This window comes from Gopherus flavomarginatus, chromosome 2 (assembly GCF_025201925.1).
Source record: "Gopherus flavomarginatus isolate rGopFla2 chromosome 2, rGopFla2.mat.asm, whole genome shotgun sequence".
Lineage (NCBI taxonomy): Eukaryota > Metazoa > Chordata > Testudines > Testudinidae > Gopherus > Gopherus flavomarginatus.
Genome location: NC_066618.1, coordinates 86,143,718 through 86,164,377, shown reverse-complemented (window position 1 = coordinate 86,164,377; position 20,660 = coordinate 86,143,718). Strand labels below are relative to the sequence as shown.

General features: G+C 41.7%; 1 protein-coding gene across 1 annotated transcript in view; it reads right to left on the bottom strand.

Moving 5' to 3' along the window:
- TMC2 (transmembrane channel like 2) overlaps nucleotides 1–20,660 on the bottom strand; it is a 49,867-nt gene that overhangs the window by 13,952 nt on the left and 15,255 nt on the right. The window contains exons 8-13 of the mRNA XM_050939717.1: nucleotides 18,302–18,400; nucleotides 10,803–10,945; nucleotides 9,476–9,623; nucleotides 5,482–5,670; nucleotides 3,413–3,592; nucleotides 1,924–2,076 (exon numbers count right to left, since the gene is read on the bottom strand). Of these exons, the coding sequence (XP_050795674.1) occupies nucleotides 1,924–2,076; nucleotides 3,413–3,592; nucleotides 5,482–5,670; nucleotides 9,476–9,623; nucleotides 10,803–10,945; nucleotides 18,302–18,400 (912 nt within the window). The remainder of the gene's footprint in view (nucleotides 1–1,923; nucleotides 2,077–3,412; nucleotides 3,593–5,481; nucleotides 5,671–9,475; nucleotides 9,624–10,802; nucleotides 10,946–18,301; nucleotides 18,401–20,660) is intronic.

Here is a 20,660-nt window from a genome sequence, read left to right as displayed (position 1 = left end):
TATGACCAAACTGATAATACAGTCTATGTCACCAATTGCAATAGCTTCCACTTTTGGTTGCTCAGTGTTTCTGGAAACCAGCCTTCTTGAAAGTATCTCAAGTTGGATACTTGGTGGCCACTCCTGAAAATTTTGCCCCAAATGTTGAGAGCAAAACATTGAGTTGGGAACTGAGCCAGGAATAGAGCCTGGGTCTCATGACAGCCCGTGCTCTGCCCACAAGATCAACCTCCTTTCATAGAGCTTCATCTGTGAGAGGAGGAATGCCTGTAATTTCTTCTGTCAGTGATAGCTTGAGTGCTTCCATAAGCTCTGAGGAGGTATTTGGCTCTTTGCATGCCCCTATGCTGTACATCAGTGCTGCTGCTACTGCATGGAAGTTTTTTAAAGCACCTCACATTGCAGACCTGCACAACATGCAGCCCACGTGGGCTCACTGTGCGGCCCGTGGCGGCAGGGGAGGGAGGCGGGCTGAGGAGGCGAGTGGGTGGGCAGTGGCGAAGGGGCAGGTGAGCCGGCAGCCGACCCCAGCTCACCTCCACTCCATGCGAGGAGGGCCACCCGCACCGCAGCATGTAACCTGGGGGCGCGCAGGGGAACCACTCCCCACCCCAGATCACCTCCGCCTCCATCTCCTTGGGCCTGAGCGTGAAGCCACCGCTTGCTTCTCAGCCCTCCCAGGCTTCCTGCGTGAATAGCTGATTTGCGGGAAGCAGGGGGGCTGCGAGCTTGGCCTGACCCGGTGCTCCCGGCGCTGCGCGGCAACAGTGTGGCCCGGCTCCAGCCGAGCGGTGCAGCTGTAGTGCCGCCAGCCACCTCCAGGCAGCGCAGTAAGGGGGCAGGGAGCAGGGGGGTTGGATAGGGGTTGGGGCGGTCAGAGGGCAGGGAACAGGGGGGTTAAATGGGGGCAGGGGTCCCTGGGGGGGCCGTCAGGAAGGAGAGGGAGGTTGGATGGGGTGGCGGGGGGCAGTCAGGGGCAAGGGTTCCAGGGGCAGTTGGATGAGGCAGGAGGCCATCAGGAATGAGAGGATGGGTTGGATGGGGCAGCGGGGGGCAGTCAGGAGACAGGGAAGGGGAGTGGATGGGGCAGGGATCCTGGGGGGAGTGTCAAGGAACGCGGGGGGTTGGATAGGGCAGGAGTCCCAGGGGGGCGGGGGCAGGCCACAACTCCTTTGTGGGGTGAGGAGGGGACCAGTTGTTAAGATTTTGGCATCTCATCACTAGCCAGGGAAGGGTGGAGGGCTGAGGAGGCGAGCGGACGGGCAGTGTCGGGGGCTGAGAAGGCGAGCAGGGGAGCAGGCGAGCTGGGGAGGGTGGGTGGCTGAGGAGGCGAGTGGGAGGTGGGGGGCTGAGGTGGCGAGCTACGAGTCGGTGGCTGATCTGTTCTATTGATCTGGTCTGGCTCCCATCCCCTCTCCAAGAGTTGCAGCTGTCTGGAGGTGCTGCCTTCCACACCTTCATCAGTCATACCTTATTCATTCAACAGGGCAACTGATTACAAAGTGGGGGGAAGATCTTATTCTACTTCTAGCAAAAAGACATTTTTCTTTTACCTTAATTATACTACCTTAGGGGCCTGCTATAACATATTACCAAGGTTCAATACCGCTGTTTCGGTGGGGCGGTGCTGGGGAAGGAGGGTTTGTTTTGATGGGGTGGGCAGCGCTTGGGGGGTGGGGTTTGTTTCAGGGGGCTGGGTGGTACTGCGGGGAGGGTTCGACGGGGCTGGGGAGGAGGGGTTCGGCCCTCAGCTGTTTTCTTTGGAGTAATATGGCCCTCACCACTTTACGAGTTGTGCAGGCCTGCCATATTGGTCATTTGGGCAGAAAACTTCAAAGACTGGTAAAATTAAAAACAACGAAAAAAGACTCCGCTAAGAAACTTCTACATATTATCATAGCCGAGGTCCTCAAAACTGCTTACGATGCCCACAGTTGTCTCCCAGCAAGGACCTCTAGGCACATCTGCGGGATCAATAGGAGGTGGAGTAACCGCACTGTCATTCGTTGCAGATGAGTTATAGTAGCTAAGCAGGGTCCAGTGTGTGATGTTCTTTATCACTACTTCTTCAGTCAGCTAAAACAGAAGAGACACGTGCAGCTGAAAATCTCTAGTGTTGGGCCTAAACCAATACACCAGATCAGAGCACACCTACAGGTAGGGCAAATTCAGGCTCCAGCCCAAATCCAGATAGATTAAAAACTGTACATCTTGGGCCTATCTACTGTGGCTACCACCATGATATGTAGGTGCTATCTTTCATGTAAATAGTGACCTACAACAAATGTAGCCTCTGGGTTCCAACACTAGCAGTAGCTCACAAAGCAAACAATAATAACATCTGGGCTTATCTATGTAGAAACCTAGCGTGCAGCAAGCCAAGCTGTGAATTTACAGCACACTAGCCTGCCATGCACTAATTGGCTGTGTGGACCCTGCTACTGCACACACAATTTTGTAGTGCATTTGAAACGGGAGTACTAGATGAGTCCTAGGGAACACATTCTATTTCCCTTTTTATCAGTACGCATAGCAGTTTGATGATTGATAGAGATGGTTCCAGTTTCCCCTGCCATATAGAACCACTGCAGCTCGGGATATAACTAATCTTGTTCAGCACAATTGAAAAGTTCATTCTAGGGCTTAAGTGGTGCCTAGGCCTCGTGTTTTGCTGTGGAAAGGTAGATTTTTGCCTTCACTGAAAGCACTTTTTTAAACAGGTCATGTGTGAATGGAGAAAGCTGGAAATAAGGTTTGAATGAATAAAAAGTAGCCTTTGCAGTGCCTGCTGCGGGCAGTGCTCATATTGGGCCTGATTCTGATCCCCTTGCTCATGCTAATTAGTACCTTACTCCATGGGCAGCTCTCTAGTTGTGAACAGGATTTCTTCTGTGGTAAGATTGTATGCAAGGTGAGTAAAGGCATTAGAATCTGGCCACTGTTAACAGAAAAATTGCACTGTTGTGGATGTTTTTCACAAGGATTCAGAGGGAGTCTGATTTTTCACATTTATGATTACTCACTTTATCATTTTCAGGGCAGAATAAACATACCAGATTCACTTTATTATTCTCAATTTAAAGTGCTTTTCAGTGGATCATTTTTAGACACTTTTCCCCTTCTATGCTCTTTATCAGCCAGCAACACTGTAATAGGAAAACTTTAAAGATAGATATAAAAATTATAACTGAGGTGGTGTATTAGTAGAAACTGCAAACAGTGTCAGATAAAAATATTCAAATTGTTCTAATCTTCAGCAATTACAGAAGACAATCCCTCTGTTTACATATATACCTTTTGTATACATATGAATGGGGAAAAAAATCAGTAATATCCTATTGCAAGGGAGCCTTTTGTTCATGTTAGCTATAAGAATTCTAGAACATATGAGTTTCATTGTAGTGCTGCTTACCTTTTCATTGACATCGTCCATTAGGGCCAATAAAAAGGTATAGAGGTTCCCGAGAAACAGAGCAAAGATACGTCCCAGCTGCCATTTCAATCCAATGCGAGGATGATACTCCTCTAAGGCAGCAATGGTTTCAAACAGTGGGGGACAAAATATTCCTAGCAAGGACATAACAATTTCAACCTGCCAAAGGAGGATACTACTGTTAATAACAACAATAATGTTATTTTCAGCACTTATCAAAATAGGTCTTACAATATTTCATATATCAAGGCCACTTCACTTCCTATGAAGAGGAAGCTGACATCTCTTTCAGAGTCTGCAATTTTCCATTAATGCAGGTCAGGAAATGTATTAACATATATAGTGCTGAAACAGTTATGCTATATGGTAGCATGTCACCATATTAGTCCCTGCTCCTTATTAACAAAGTCCAATTACAGTAATAAGGTTTAAACAGTGACATATCTGCACAATTCAGCAGCTGCAGGCAGTAAGTCAGCAAGTGATTGGAGCTTTTGATGGACTTATGAAGGACTTTTGAGCTGAAATGACTTCAATTCCTGGCATATCTAATTTCTTTACCTCCTACAGTCCCAGAATCTGAATAACCTGGGATGACTTGTGTATTTTGCCAGGACACTTATGTTGTTATGTTGGATGAGGTCAACAGAAGATGCTCCTGTGACCCCAGTCCTGTGAGGAGCTTACTTAACCACACTCCCTTTTTACTTTAAGGAGAGCTGAGGCCTTTCAGAATGAGGTCCAATGGTCCTATTTTATTGTAGCAAGAATATCATGGAAATTAAGCTGTCAGCTTGTGCATAAATTTTTTTTTTTAAATGAGTGTCGCCTTCACAATTTTAAGAATGTTGCTGACTAGGATGGAAACATATCTGGAACTCAGTTTTCTTATGAAAACAGCAGTGACACACAAATTTTGCCCCTGATCACACACATGTACAACACCCACTGAGTTTAAGAAGAGTTGCATTTGTGTAGTCCCTGACAGAATATACAGGTTTTTCTATTACCTACTTTACTGAGAGAGGAAACACTGGCCAGAAGTTGGGCATCAAGAATGTCTCTTGGTTACAGCTGGTTAAAATTTTTCTGAGGGAACATTTCTGTTGAAAAATGCTGATTCAACTACATTGAAATGTTTTTTGCAGGAATGTATCAATTTTATCAAAATTCTCACAGGAAATGATCTTAACATTTAGTTTGGACTTCATCATTTCAACTTTTATATATTATAACAAAAGCTGAAATGAAGTTGAAATGAAACATTCTGATAAGGTCACAACACATTCAGGAATACTTCATTCTGTGAAAAATTCCAGGATTTCAACTTTTTGCCTTAAAATGTAACAAAACCAAATATCAAAATTTCCACATTTCCCATGAGGTGGAGATTCTATTTTTCACCAGATCTATCAGCAATGGACAGAAGGGATCTTCGTTTAACTTTTTATCTGAAGGGAGGGCACCTCTAACAGTCAAGGGACCCTTCTAGTACAACACTGCATCTCAATTCCCGGTGTGAGACTTGGGGTAAAATTTTCGAAAGCACCTAAGTCACATAAGCCCCTTTGAAAATGAACGGGACTTAGTTACTTAAGTCACTTCAGTTGTGTCTACGCTGGGGGTGAGGGGAGAGAACAACCTTGTGGCAGAAAGTATCAGCGCCTGGGTCAACTGACTCAGGCCTGTATGGCTCAGGCTGTGGAGCTAAAACATAGCAGTATAGACGTTCCCGCTTGAGCTGGAATCTGAGCTCTGAAATCCAGCAAGGTGTGTAGGTCTCAGTGCCTGGGCTCCATCCGAAGCAGGAATGTCTACATAGCTATTTTTTTGCCCTGTACCACAAGCCCAAGATCCAAACTCTGAGACTCACTCCCCCCGCCCTGTGTTAGATGTACACTTTGGTGCTTTTGAACGTTTTAACCTTAATCCTGATGTGTGACTTGAACCCACAATCTTTTGTTTTAGCAGATTTCTTCATGCTAACAATTACACTTCTTTCCAAGGAAAGTCAATATTACAGAAAATCAGAAACAAACTCTTCTTACCTCATTTCTTTCATACCAGCCAATGTTTTGCATTTTTGAAAAAGTCTGGGACCGTTTAACCACAAAATAAATGAGGTAGCCACTTCCACACAAGCAGCATATGATAAGTACGTTAGCCAGAACCCGAAGGAATCTTCTCAGATGGATGTTCTCATCCTTGTTACTTTCTTGCTCATCCACAATAGACTCCTTTATAAGTAGATACATTTAAAGAATTGTGGCAGATACATAGATTCATTGAGTTTAAAACCAGAAGGGACAATTAGATCGTCTACTTTGACTTCCTGTCTATAACAGGCTATAGAATTTCATCCAGTTACCCCATGCTGTTATTGAGGAGGATGCCTTGTGTTTGACTAAAGCACATTTCCCAGAAAGGCATCCCATCTTCATTTGAAGACATCATGAGATGGAGAATTCACTTCCCTGGGAAGTTTGTTACAATATTCCAGTAGTTAATACCCTTACTGTTAAATATTTATGCCTTCATCTTCCAGCCATTGGTTCTCATTATGCCTTTCTCTGCTAGATTAAAGAACAGTTTAGTACCCTTTTCTCCCCATAAAGGTACTCACAACCTGTAATCAAGCCACTTCTCAATCTTATTTTTGAGAGCTATGACTGTGAAATCATGGCTTTTTGGACATCTAATAAACTCTTTTTAAAGAATGCCTAATTTTCATTCATATTTTTATGTTTAAAGATTTCCACTCAATTTTCCTCAGCTTTGGGAAGAATTTGGACTTTTTGAAGCATATATTTCTGGTTAGGTTGCCTGGATTGAATGTAATCAGATCATGATTAGTAGTCTCTAGGCAACCACCAACTTCTACTCCAAGAATGAAATTGTCTTTTTGTGTCATAGTGAGGTCCATAATTAAGTTTCTTCTTGTTGGGTACAATACTACTTGCACTGGAAAATTTTCTATACATATTTTTTTTAGAAACTCTAATGTTATACTACTGGTTACATGGAACCTTCACCATACGTCTCCCATAACACAATTTTTCTTTTCACACATTATAGCTGGGTGTTCAGGAGTAACTCATCCTGTTCTCTAATTTGATTTGGTGGTCCGTAACAGATCCCCACCAGTACCCCCTCCTGTTCTTTGTTAGTTAGCATATTAATCTAAATGCATTCAAGATCCTGCCCTTCTGAGTTATCAGCTAAAAAGGGATCATTAATGTAGAGTGCCACCCAATTTTACCTACTCTGATCTTCCTAAACAGATTGTAACCAGTGATTTTAACATTCCAATTATATCAAATTTCTTCTCATCAGTGAGAATTCCAATTCCTCTTGCTTGTTGCCTAGACGCCTAGCATTGGTATCTAAGCAACTGAAAAATATCTTTCCTTCAGATTCTTTGTCACATTAGTTCAGTTTGTTCTCCACAAGTCTGAGTTTGAGTTTGTACCACATTTGCCTTCTTAGCACCCTCCCCTTGCCTTATCAGACCACTTGTGGAATTTGCGCTTTCAAAACCAGGGAGATTTCTGTCCAAGATGTTTGCTTAGATTATAGCTGAGTAAAGCCACTCTTTCAAAGCATTACAAGGGATTTTCCCCACACTTGATCTTTTTTTAAAAGCCACTTACCTCAACTTGATGTTGCATTTTTCTGAATTGTTAGGATCCTAAATCTTCCCTACCTACCTGCTTACCCATACAATAAAGGAAATAGTCCAGGCTTTTCAGGACTGAGCCAAAAGAAATTAAATCCCCCTCCCCCCACTTGGCAGCCTGAGCCAGTAATTTTCTCTGGAGAGTGCCCAAAAGTTTTACCAGCTTCAAGGATGAACTTTTCAACAGCAAATATTAAAATAAAGAAGACTAAAATGACTAATGCAAGCACTCCAGATGCTGTTTGTCTACTGTTAGACATTATAAGCCCTAAATCTAATACACCTTTAAAACTGGCTTTTCTGTTGTAGCAAAGATCCTTCGGTTTTTATCTATGCTTGATGCACGTCACCTCCTTCCTTCTCAAAGGTCTTACTTGGAGTGTGAGTAATGCAGAGGATTAAGTTCAAGAAATTCAAGGACTTTGATGTAGGATTCAGCTCAAGAATTTGTATCTTAAGAAATTGAACATAATCTTTAATTACTGATTTCTCCTTCCACAATGATCTATGCAGTTGGTTTTCTCAGTGTGTAAAACCATTTCAGGTGTGCTGATACCTAAACTGCTCTTTGCTCCTCTCAAGAATTCTAGAAATGTTTTACCCAATCCATTTTATATTGGGCTCTTCTATGCACGGAGTTCATCTTAGCTGGTTGACTTTTATTGAAACTTTGTTACATGGAAAAAAATGGCTTTTTGACCAAAATGTTAATGGAAATTTTCCATAACTCCAAAGCTGAATTTTTTGAGAGGTAACAATGTACAGTTAAAAATTAATCTTTTTGGTTTGGTTTTCAGTAAAAGTGTTCAGTGTTTGCTTTTCAAAACCAAAAATGGTTAGCAATGCCTGATGTTTTAAAATAGAAAATGGTTCTGAAAAATTGACAACTTTTTTCCATTTTTGGCTTCTGGATTTTTATTGAAAAACCAAAACTTTTCATGGGATATTAATTTTTTTCCCCTGCATATAACTGGCATTTTTCAACAAGCTCTACAGTGGATCTTCTCAATAATTGCTTTCTCCATAACAATTTTCTTCAGAATTTATACAATGTGGGCCAACCTTTGTTCTCAACGAGACCAGTATAAATTCACAATGACTCCATTAACATCAGTAGAGTTATTGTGATTCACACCAGTATAACTGAATCAGAATTTGGCTGGTATTGCGTAACATGATAGCAAAGACCCAAATGGAAATGTACACAAACTCCTTGTCTGTCTCCTTTTCCATAAACATGTAATAAGCTAAACAAAGAATTTTTGCCAAATCCCCTTCATTCAAGTTAGCTTGTATACTGGCAGATTGTGACAGCTATATTAGAAATAAAACCAAACACAACCTCTATATTGGAATTAGAGCTGGGCTCCAAACCAGATCCTTGGATCTGAATCCCATTGTATTTAGGAAAGTTCATACTAATGCATCATGGCTAGGGCTAATCTCTCTAGTGAGCTCTGTGATAGAGTATCAGGGCTTAGTACTTCATGTGGATGTGCAGCACAATTCTACAGACTCTTTGGCAGCCAGAGCAGCTGAGTTTCCTTTTAACTCAAGATAAGACCTTTGATTTGAGGTGAGAGAGCAAGGAAGAGAGACAAGAAGCTCTGTAGGCAAAAGCCCTGGGGATAAGCATAGGTGCTGGAACTAGGGGATGCTGCTGCACCCCCGGCTTAAAGTGACTTTCATCATATGCAGGGTTTGCAGTTTGGTTCAATGGCTCTCACTACTCTCACTGTATAAATTGTTCCAGCACCACTGGGGATAACCAGCCTATGAAGGAGCTTGGATTAAGTTCAATATAGAACTGTTTATAAGCAAAATCCTATTTCTTAAACTGAGTCTCCAAGGCAGCAAACTAAAGCAGATGCCAGCAAGAGCATGAGTTTGGGCAAGAATCTATCATGTGCATGCTGTGTTGGGAAGGAGTGAAGGATCCCATTTTGTTGTTGAACTTGGGGGAAATTAGCATCTGAAACCAAACTTCTCAGCTCTGCTGCATCTCTAACTGAAACACAGGAGAGGGCATATAGGAAAGATCAAGCTCCACAAGAGTATCTCCGCCCCTTGCCATTGAAAACCACTCACTTATTCCTCACTGATATTCCCTACTCCATTCTCCAGAGGAAAGTAGAGCAGCAATAGCCTGCCAAACCCTAAATATGGAGATCTGTTAAGCACAGAACATAGGAACTTAGAATCACCATGGTTAATCATTTTGTCCCAGGGGGCACCTTGGGATGTTACATAGGTATCCAGGTTATTGTCTAATTTTTCCCTTAAAAATTCTGCTAAGGTGGATTCTAGTAGCATCTCCAGAGGCAGGGAACTCCCTGTAGAGAAACTGTATGCCATTTGGATATTACCTTGAAGCTGGTTGCAATAGATGCAAATTTGTTGTCTGCGGTCTCTGGATTGCCAATGAGGTAATCCCAGCTAGTGAACATTTTCCAGCTGAAAGTGAAATTGTTGTCATCTCCATCTCCTGTGTTTTCGTTGGCATTTCTGGCCATCCTGTGCGATGACACAAATGGCAATGTGTTTACTTGCAGTATATTATTCAGCCACTAGATGCCCCTGTGTGCTATATAGAAATTCAGACAAGTTGTGATTCCTGGTAAATAAGGAAAACAAAGCTGGGACTCAAGTTATGTGGCAGTATCTGCTTTGTCTGGTTGTAGCTGTTTTCTTTAAATAAATACTTCTGGTTTAAGGAGGGCTGAGTCCATATAACATGATGCAGATCCACTATTCACTACAAAATGATAGCCATATTGGAGGATTTTTAATAACAGTAACGTCAATGAAATTTAGGAGGATTCATAAATGGACCAGGAGAGGAATTATTCGTATAGTGTCTAGCAAATAGGGTTCTGGTTCATGCCTAAGCACTATGACAATACAAATAAATATCACGCTTATCAAACTATGTCTGTGCTATTTTGCATGCTATTTAGATAAAGAAAAACATACTTCTGGTGCTGTCAGATATACCAGCTACAACATGATGTTCCAGAAAGATTTCAATGGTTACACAATGCTAGAGTAGAGTAATATTATAAATGTACAGCACATCTGAGTGTCTGGATACATTTCTGTGCCTCATTCCAACAAAAGACTCAAGATTTTGTGTGCACTGAATAGCAACGTGCCTGCTTCAATAAACATAAAAATCCATTTGGCTTACACTTTCCTATGGGGAGCAAGGGTAGTGTTGTGATTAACTCACATGATGTGGAGTCAGCAAATAGTCTGTTCAAAAGCAGGAATAGAACTTCTTTCTGTGTGACCACAGGCAAGTCACTTAACTCTGTGCCTGTAATTCTCCATCAGTGAAATGAGGTCAACAACATCTATCTCCAGTGTTTTGGGAGGCTAAATTAAATCTTTGAGATCCTTGACTAGAAGCTGATTAGTGCAAAGTCCTCACAGCTCCTATTGGCATCAATGTGTGGTTTTGGGAGTGCAAGGAATGCAAGAGTAGGCTCTTTGGTGAAGTAGGCCCTAAAAGTCTTCTGAAATTGTCACATGGATTCTAATCACCTGGGAACTGGACTGAAAGTGCCATGCCATGTCCCTAAATCTGCTATTTTAACAATGATAAGTGGAGGAGAATGGTGAAATGCAATAGAGATTAGTTTGAATTTCAGAGAAAGAGGGGGAAAAACACTAAAACCAAAGAACTATACTTACGATCTTATAACCACCATCAGGCTGTAGCCAAATACACTAACTCCAACCATGAAGTATGCCATCGGTAGCCTGTATTTCAACCAGCCGATTGTCCGTTGATTGTTGTAGTAGCCATAAAAAAGAGCAGAATATTTGATATAACCCTAAAAAATAAAACAAAAAAAATCTCACCAATAAGTTTGATTCCTTGTCTGTTATGTGCATTTCTCTTACAAGAATGTTTTGCAAGTTAAAATAGAGTCCATTTAACGATGAAGTATTTTAGTTCTACATTTTTGAGTTAATCTTGGCTTTTTAGCAACTAGCTTCTGAAACACCACTGCACTGCTATCCTTATCAAATGCCTGTGATACACACACTCTGCCCCTCTACTAACCAGAAGAACCTGTCAAGGTGAGTGGAAGCAAGTCAAAGGGGGAATTTTGAGGTCTGAGCTGAACCTGACTACCACTGAGGCTGCTCTGCATGGTGCATGCTGCCCATGTCTGCAGGCACCACAGGCTCCCCTCCTCCCCCCACAACTCTCATTGGCCAATGGGAACTGCGGAGCTGGTGCGGGAGGAGGCGGGACAGCACACAGAGATTCCCTGAATGCCTCTCGCCTGGGGGACACATTGGCAAACTGGGCCTTGTGGTTCCAACCCCGGGGTGGGGAGAGGGGGTGCTGAGGCTCGGGGACTAGTGTCTGCCCATGGCATGGAGATTTGCCGGGCCAGATAAAAAGAAGCAGCGGGTAGCATCTGGCCTGCATGGCCCCCCTTAGTCTGAGGCCCTGGGCTGCAGCCCCTAAGGCCCCTGCATTAATCCAGCCCTGCCTGGCTACAACATTCTGGAAAGCTCCCATCTGTGCTTCTGATCAGGACTTCAGAACAACTAAAACAATATCCTAGGCTGTACACTAGACCCAGTTTAATCAGTTCTTTGTAAAATCCCCAGCTCAGTTGGCTGCATTCAGTAAAAGTTGTTAGTTATGCATGTGTTTATTAATGGGAGATTTCTAGTAATCCAAGCCACAACATGGGCTGCACAGTCAGGGCCAGCTCCAGGGGTTTTGCTGCCCCAAGCAGCCAAAAGAAAAAAACGCCGCGATCGTGATCTGCGGCAATTCAGTGGGAGGTCCTTCGCTCTGAGTGGGAGCGAGGGACCCTCCACCAAATTGCTGCCGAATACCTGGATGTGCCAACCCTCTCCAGAGTGGCTGTCCCAAGCATCTGTTTGCTAAGCTGGTGCCTGCAGCCGGCCCTGTGCACAGTTATTTCTGCATGATTTCTAGCAGGTGGTGGGAACACTGCAAATCTGAGTATAATGCCATAGGTACAGCATGACCTTTCGCATGTCTCGTCATTACTGAGGAGCTGTTGAGAGCAGAGCAGCAACACAGCAGCTGGTATGGCAGCAACACAGTCCCTTGGAAATTGTAGCAGATTATATTGTGTCTGGTGGGGAGGAGTCAAGTAAAAAGCCTTGTAAAATATAGAGAGGACCATTCTGGAGTTCATTAGTGCAGAGTGAAACTCAAGCCTGAAAATAACCTTCCTACTGTTTTAGCTTTCTGGTCCCTGGTCAAAAATTGTACAGAACATCACATCGCATGTTATTTTTTATTTTCCTTCTGTGATACATGTAGTAGTATGTCTAAATTAGATCTATTCTTTTCTGCTGATGTCATCCATTATGTAACCCACTTGCTGCCAAAGTATTCACTTATTTGTTACTATGTTGAAAAATATTTTTCTGTTAGAAATCTACTTTACAGGGATTGGTGATATTGGTGCTTTTTCTCTTCATTTTAAATTTACTCTAGGTTTTTTTCCCCATTGCACCACACGTATGGTGCACACTGTAGTAATTAAAGGATGAGTCTCTGTGGATGTTAGTCACAGCAGCATAGTGTGGACATGTGCCAAGCAAAAGGCAAAAATTTGGAAGCTAAATGTAGATCTGCTCTTTGTCCTAGCATGGTCACATATGGCCCCATCTCAGAACAAATTTCCTTAGTTATGTGCAGAACCTACAGGCATTCAAATAAAAATACCAGCTGCAGGTCAGCAAAAAATTACCCTTTGTTTTGTGGTAGTGTTTTTTTTTCCCTAACAAGACAGACTAAAGATTGCTGCTACCTTCCTTTTTTAATTTTTAAAGATTCACTGCTCATTCTACACAAACCTACTCAGATTACCGATAATTAGCATTGAGCTTCAGTAAATTTTAAATGCTGGCAAGTGGGCTTAGGGAGTGGGGAGAGTAAGTCTCTAAAACTCCAGTAAGATCCTCAATTAAAAATGAGTATGACAATGTCACAGCTGTATCAGGTTGCTCAAAACAGACATTTGAAGACCTGCTGACAAATTGGATTAATTTACCTGACCTACTTTTAGCATTAGTGGTTTTTAGAAAACTTGAATGATGATGATCTTTCTGGAAGCACCACCTTCAACAGTAGTTCTCAGCAGCATCGGCTAGTATCTCAAAAACACTTCCAGAAATACCATCTTTTATTGTCTGATCTCAGGAGAGGGAAAATAACACTGTGGGGCACCGACTATCCAATAAATTCTTGGACTGTATTGCGGACAAATTTTTATTTCAGAAGGTTGAAAAAGCTACTGGGGGGAAGCTGTTCTAGACTTGATTTTAACAAATAGGGAGGAACTTGTTGAGAATTTGAAAGTGGAAGGCAGCTTTGGTAAAAGTGATCATAAAATCATAGAGTTCACAATTCTAAGGAAGGGTAGAAGGGAGTACAGCAAAATAGAGACAATGGATTTCAGGAAGGCGGATTTTGGTAAGCTCAGAGAGCTGATAGGTATGGGAATCAAGACTGAGGGGGAAGAACAACTGAAGAGAGTTGGCAGTTTTTCAAAGGGACACTATTAAGGGCCCAAAAGTAAGCTATTCCACTGGGTAGGAAAGATAGAAAATGTGGCAAAAGACCACCATGGCTTAACCATGAGATCTTGCATGATCTAAAAAATAAAAAGGAGTCATATAAAAAATGGAAGCTAGAACAAATTACAAAGGATGAATATAGGCAAACAACACAGGAATGAAGGGGCAAGATTAGAAAGGCAAGGCACAAAATGAGCTCAAACTAGCTACAGGAATAGAGGGGAACAAGATGACTTTTTATGAATGCATTAGAAGCAAGAGGAAGACCCAGGACAGGGTAGGCCCACTGCTCAGTGAGGAGGGAGAAACAGTAACAGGAAACTTGGAAATGGCAGGGATGCTTAATGACTTCTTTGTTTCGGTCTTCACCGAGAAGTCTGAAGGAATGCCGAACATGGTGAATGCTAATGGAAGGGGGTAGGTTTAGAAGATAAAATAAAAAAGAACACGTTAAAAATCACTTAGAAAAGTTAGATGCCTGCAAGTCACCAGGGCCTGATGAAATGCATGCTAGAATACTCAAGGAGCTAATAGAAGAGGTATCTGAGCCTCTAGCTATTATATTTTGGAAAATCATGGGAGACAGGAGATATTCCAGAAGACTGGAAAAGGGGCAAATATAGTGCCCATCTACAAAAAGGGAAATAAAAACAACCCAGGAAACTATAGACCACTTAGTTTAATTTCTGTGCCAGGGAAAATAATGGAGCAAGTAATTGAGGAAATCATCTGCAAACACTTGGAAGGTGATAAGGTAACAGGGAATAGCCAGCTTGGATTTGTAAAGAACAAATCATGTCAAACCAATCTGATAGCTTTCTGTGATAGGATAACGAGCCTTGTGGATAAGGGAGAAGCAGTGGATGTGGTATTCCTAGACTTTAGTAAGGTATTTGATACGGTCTCGTGTGATATTCTTATCAATAAACTAGGCATATACAACTTAGATGGGGCTACTATAAGATGGGTGCATAACTGGCTGGATAACCGTACTCAGAGAGTAGTTATTAATGGTTCCCAATCCTGCTGGAAAGATATAACAAGTGGGGTTCCGCAGGGTTCTGTTTTGGGACTGGCTCTGTTCAATATCTTCATCAATGACTTAGATATTGGCTTATTAAGTTTGCAGATGATACCAAATTGGGAGGGATTGCAACTGCTTTGGAGGATAGGGTCATAATTCAAAATGATCTGGAGAAATTGGAGAAATGGTCTGAGGTAAACAGGATGAAGTTTAATAAAGACAAATGCAAAGTGCTCCACTTAGGAAGGAACAATCAGTTTCATATATACAGAATGGGAAGAGACTGTCTAGGAAGAAGTACGGCAGAAAGGGATCTAAGGGTTATAGTGGACCACAAGCTAAATATGAGTCAACAGTGTGATGTGGTTGCAAAAAAAGCAAACATGATTCTGGGATGCATTAACAGTGTGTTGTGAGCAAGACACGAGAAGTCATTCTTCCGCTCTACTCTGCGCTGGGTAGGCCTCTACTGGAGTATTGTGTCCAGTTCTGGGCACCACATTTCAAGAAAGATGTGGAGAAATTGGAGAGGGTCCAGAGAAGAGCAACAAGAATGATTAAAGGTCTAGAGAACATGACTTATGAAGGAAGGTTGAAAGAATTGGTTTAGTTTGGAAAAGAGAAGACTGAAAGGGACATGATAGCAGTTTTCAGGTATCTAAAAGGGTGTCATAAGGAGGAGAGAGAAAACTTGTTCACCTTAGCGTCTAAGGATAGAACAAGAAGCAATGGGCTTAAACTGCAGCAAGGGAGGTTTAAGTTGGACATTAGGAAAAAGTTCCGTCAGGGTGCTTAAACATTGGAATAAACTGCCTAGGGAGGTTGTGGAATCTCCATCTCTGGAGCTATTTAAGAGTAGGTTTGTCATAAACAGATAAGAAAAGTTAATAGCACAGAAGTACTTTATATCTCTTTGACTGTAAAGGGTTAACAAGTTCAGTAAGCCTGGCTGTCACCTGACCAGAGGACCAATCAGAGGACAGGATATTTTCAAATCTTGAGGGAGGGAAGTTTTTGTGCTGTGCTGTTAGTTTTGGTGGTTGTTCACTCTGGGGGCTCAGAAGGATCAGACGTGCAACCAGGTTTCTCTCCAATCTCTCCAATACAGGCTCTTATAAGTTCAGACTAGTGAGTACTAGGTCGATAAAGCGAGTTAGGCTTATGGTTGTTTTCTTATTTTGCAAATGTGTATTTGGTTGGAAGGAGTTCAAATTGGTATTTGCTGAAAAGATTTTAATTTGTACTTGTATACTTAGGCTGGGAGAGTATTCCCAGTGTCTATAGCTGAAAGACCCTGTACCTATTCCATTTTAAATTTACAAAGATAATTGTTACTGTTTTTTTCTCTTTAATTAAAAGTTTCTTATTTAAGAACCTGATTTTTTGTTTATTCTGGTGAGACCCCAGGGGACTGGGTCTGGATTCACCAGGGAATTGGTGGGGAGAAAGTCTAATTTCTCTCTGTGTCAGGATTACTTTCTCTCTCAGGAAGAATCTGGGAGGGGGAAAGAGAAGGAGGGAGGAAGGTGAATTGTCCTCTCTGTTTTGTGATTCAAGAAGTTTGAATCACAGTGATCTTCCAGGGTAACCCAAGGAGGGGAAGCCTGGGAGAGGCAACGGTGGGGGAAAGGGTTTACTTTCCTTGTGTTAAGATCCAGAGGGACTGGGTCTTGGGGGTCCCCAGGCAAGGTTTTGGGGGGACCAGAGTATACCAGGCACTGGAATTCCTGGTTGGTGGCAGCGCTATGGGTACTAAGCTGGTAATTGAGCTTAGAGGAATTCATGCTGGTACCCCATCTTCTGGACGCTAAGGTTCAGAGTGGGGAATTGTACCATGACAAGGTTAGATAAATGTCTATCAGGGATGGTCTAGACAGTATTTGGTCCTGCCATGAGGGCAGGGGACTGGACTCGATGACCTCTCGAGGTGCCTTCCAATCCTAGAATCTATGAATCATACATAAAGAACCTATTCACCCTCCTGCTAGTTTTCTCTGAGGACTGATTTAGTAGCTTGAAGGTTTCCTAAAGGCACATAAGCATGTTGGCCTAAATTTTCAAGAGGAACTACTGATTTTTTTTTTGAGCACCTCAATTTTTGGCTGCCCAACTTCAAACTCCTTTCAAGGGGCCTGATTTTCAGAGAATGGGGGCTCAGCAATTTCTGAAAACTGAATCCTTCAAGGTGTCTCAAGTTGGGCACCAAAAAGCAGAGGCATTGTTTCACTAGACACACTTGGAAATTTAGGATAATGGCTATTTCATTTCCTAGTTTGCTCCACTTTGTCTATTCAGCAAACTCCTATAGTGCTTGCCACTTTACTTCTGATAAGTGGCAAAAGCACCTCACCAACCTTCTTCTGGCCCCTCATTTCATGACTAACTTTCTCCATTTATTGCCATTTATGTGAAGATGCTTTCTGCTTAGACATACCTGAGTTTTAGAGCCAGTGCACAAATAAGTTTGACATTCTGGCCCCAATGGGAAAACCTGAGCTGTTATAGGAAGTGGTGCTGGTAACTAAGTAGAACTCTTCCCTCTGAATCAATACTAAACCTATGCACTAATGATTCTTGTTAATACAGAAGTTATTAATTTTTTTCAAGATGAAAGTTACTATACATGTGTAAGATGATGATGATGATGGTGATTATGTGATAATTGGTCTATATTGACTTGCAGCCAGTGCAGCAGAGATGTAATTATTAAGCTGTCCTTATTTTTCCAAAATCTTTCCTTGCCAGTAAGTCTAGGTCGCTTGTGTGAACCTATGTCAGAAGTGCTAAAAGTCACTACTATCTGATGATTTATTCGGTGGCATATGTGAAATGGTTGCTTTCACTCCACTTATTAGTGGATAGTTATCCTCGCTACAAAATTATTATTGCAAATCAAACTACCAGGCCTGCCTGTTGTAATTCTAATAGAAGAACACACACACACACACACACACACACACACACACACACACACACACACACACACACACACACACACACACACACACACACACACACACACACGAAGGTATGGAGAGAATAGGTATCTGATTCTTATTTCACTTCTCCCAGTGAAGGACTGATGTAATTCCGTTGACTTCAGTGGATTTATATATGTTTTATCTCATTGTAAAACGAGAATTAAATCTACAACTTGAACAGTCGCATGCTCTGTAATTGTGCACGTGCACCCATTTTTGAATAAAAAAAGCAGCAACTTTTTCCTGCAGAACCAACAATTGCATATATATATGTGCAGTATGTGCATTCCAAACACATTTGTGTATGGAAATCTGCTAAATCCATATGCAAACAAATGCGTGCACACAATAGATTTTGACCCAAAATGTTCTGGGGCTTGATCCAAAGCCTATTGATGTCAATGGGAGTCATTTCATGTCCTTGTCTGGGGAGAAGTGTAAGTGTGTGTGTGTGTAAACCATAAAATAATGATTTAGTCAACATCTTGTACCAAATTAATCTCTGTAAACCAAGCAATTTCAATGGAGTTATATCAGGGATGAATTTTGTTCCCATACATATTAACACATCTTATCTACTTTGGAAGTGAATGTACAATACATACCTCAAAATCCCAAAGGACAGAAAAATCCATAGCGGTAGCTTGTTCAGCTCTGGGTACAGTTTTTCTAGGTATACTTCCATATGGGATTCCCATCAAGATCTAGGTGAGGTTTATGAAGACATGTTTATAGTATAGCAGAGTGTATATAACCTTTCATTTCTCCATTAATTAAATATTTTCCTTGTAATAAGATACAACAGGAAAAAGGGAGGTTTTTAAAATGTGGAACAAATTCACAAACAGGATTATTTAGAAAAAGTTACAGAACTCCGATTGCAAGTAGTAACTCAACCTGAAATAGCACATGCACATTTAATGATCCCCATAAGCTTCCTAATGCTTCCCAGGACTATCAAAAGTGCAGAAAATTCTGGTGTTTCATGGTGTGTGTGTGTGTGTGTGTATACTGTAGATTATGGCTCTGATTCACCATATTGGTTTAACATTAGCTTAACTTTGGGCATGTGACTAGTGCCACTAAGTCAAGTTAACTGAGCTTAAGTGCTTTGCTGAATTGGGATTTGACTTGGTAAGAGAGTTTTTTCTGCTGCCTTGTTATAATGACTTGCTGCAAATTGCTCTGAGAATTTGGGAGATTTTAGAATGACTTCTACTACAATTTAAAAAATAGTAGTAAAAAGAGAGACTCTCTCGAGCGGTAGGTTGAAGTTTTACTGGCCCTGATGTTGCTAGTTCTTGTGGGAAGGGTAGAAACTTCCTGATCTGGAATCAACTGTGAATGACATGAGTGAAGACGGTGAACACTTTCACAAGAATGCCTAGAGACAAAGAGTGAAGTCCTAGTCCTGCTGAGGTCAATGAGAGTTTTGCCGTTGATTTCACTGGGGCCAGGATTTCATCTAAGAGCCTGATTGTGATCTCAAACTGGTGTAAATGAGGAGTAACTCCTAGAACTAGACCAGCAAAAAAGTCATGTGAGATGAGAATTGGGCCCTATATTGTTTAACCACCACCTTTTACTGCTACTACTTTGATGTTCATATACAACATATCTGATAAACTCCATAAAATTGTGATTGTAGTTGTGATGGGTACATTGTTAAAAATGAAGAAAAAACCCAAATCAAATCACCACCACCCCTAAATAAAAGAGGAAAGTCTTAAAAAGGGCTGTGAGATGGATTTGGAGACAATAGCAAGTAAGGTCTATTCTCCAGGAATAAACACAGGATGGAGGAAACTAAATTAACTTGCAACCAATTAATGTCTTCTCTGGACCAATTTCTGTTCTTGCTTACACCGACATAAGTCCAGAGCAATTCCAATTATTTTAATGGAGTTACTTCAGTGTGTGAGAGAGCAGAATTTGCCCTCCCCTTCTGTCTTCCCTTTTCCTCTTAGTAATCTAGTGGTGATGCTGCGGCTAAAATGTTTTTCTATGTAACCTGAACTAGACTCATTCAATAAGAGCCATTTTCTGCCATGCAGATGGCTCATGGGTAATCAAATGCTCGTGGGTAGTCAAAACCTGATCTGAGTATGTGCAGGATTCCAGATACTCCTTTGTTCAGAGATGCTGATGTTGTTGGCACATCTCTATATGTGAACACTGGTAACCAGGAGTTGGTTTAGGGCTACTGTGAAAATGGCTTAATGCTTTATGAACATACAAAATATGAAATGCAGCAACTAAGAATGGGATGGTTAAACTTCTTGCCCTTTTTTTTTTAAATTGTTTTCATCTGTTACTAAACTGGTGATGTAAAGTGCAACCTGAGGATAGATGGTTTCTTCTTGTTGCTCGGGTATATTTGGTGTAATTCAGCTCTCTCTTCTGTGCTGTAAATCAGGAAAACTGCTTGATCTGGGTCTTTAGTGCTCCAGAATTCCAGAACTGCCTTCCTTAGATCCTGATGGTTGAATGGAAGGAATGGCAATGTTTGGGGGCAGGGGGATGCTATAAATCCTTTCATCTAACTTTTCTCTCTTGGTGCCCCTTTAAAAGGGTTTGTTTAGGGTTGGCCCTGATCTAAAATAAAATAGTTCTATTATGTAGTTGTGGACTGGCACAAAAATCAATTTGTTAGTGGAGGATGAAGCAGAGCATTGCTGGGGCTGGGCTTGGACTGGCAAAGATATCGATGTTTTTATGGTCGTATTTTCAAAATGCTCAGCATTGGCCTAACTCTATTCCCAGTGACGTCAGAGTTGAGACTAATGATGAGCGCTTCATAGAATCCTCCCAATAGCATAAATTGTACTTTTTAGAATAATTTTTTTCTCTCTCCATGTCAGAGCACCATCTGAAAACATTCAAGAGTCTGGCTAAATACTGCCTGGGAAATGGAAGCTGCTAGAGAGAGGAGCATGTCTGCACAGCAACAACTTCAATTTAAAT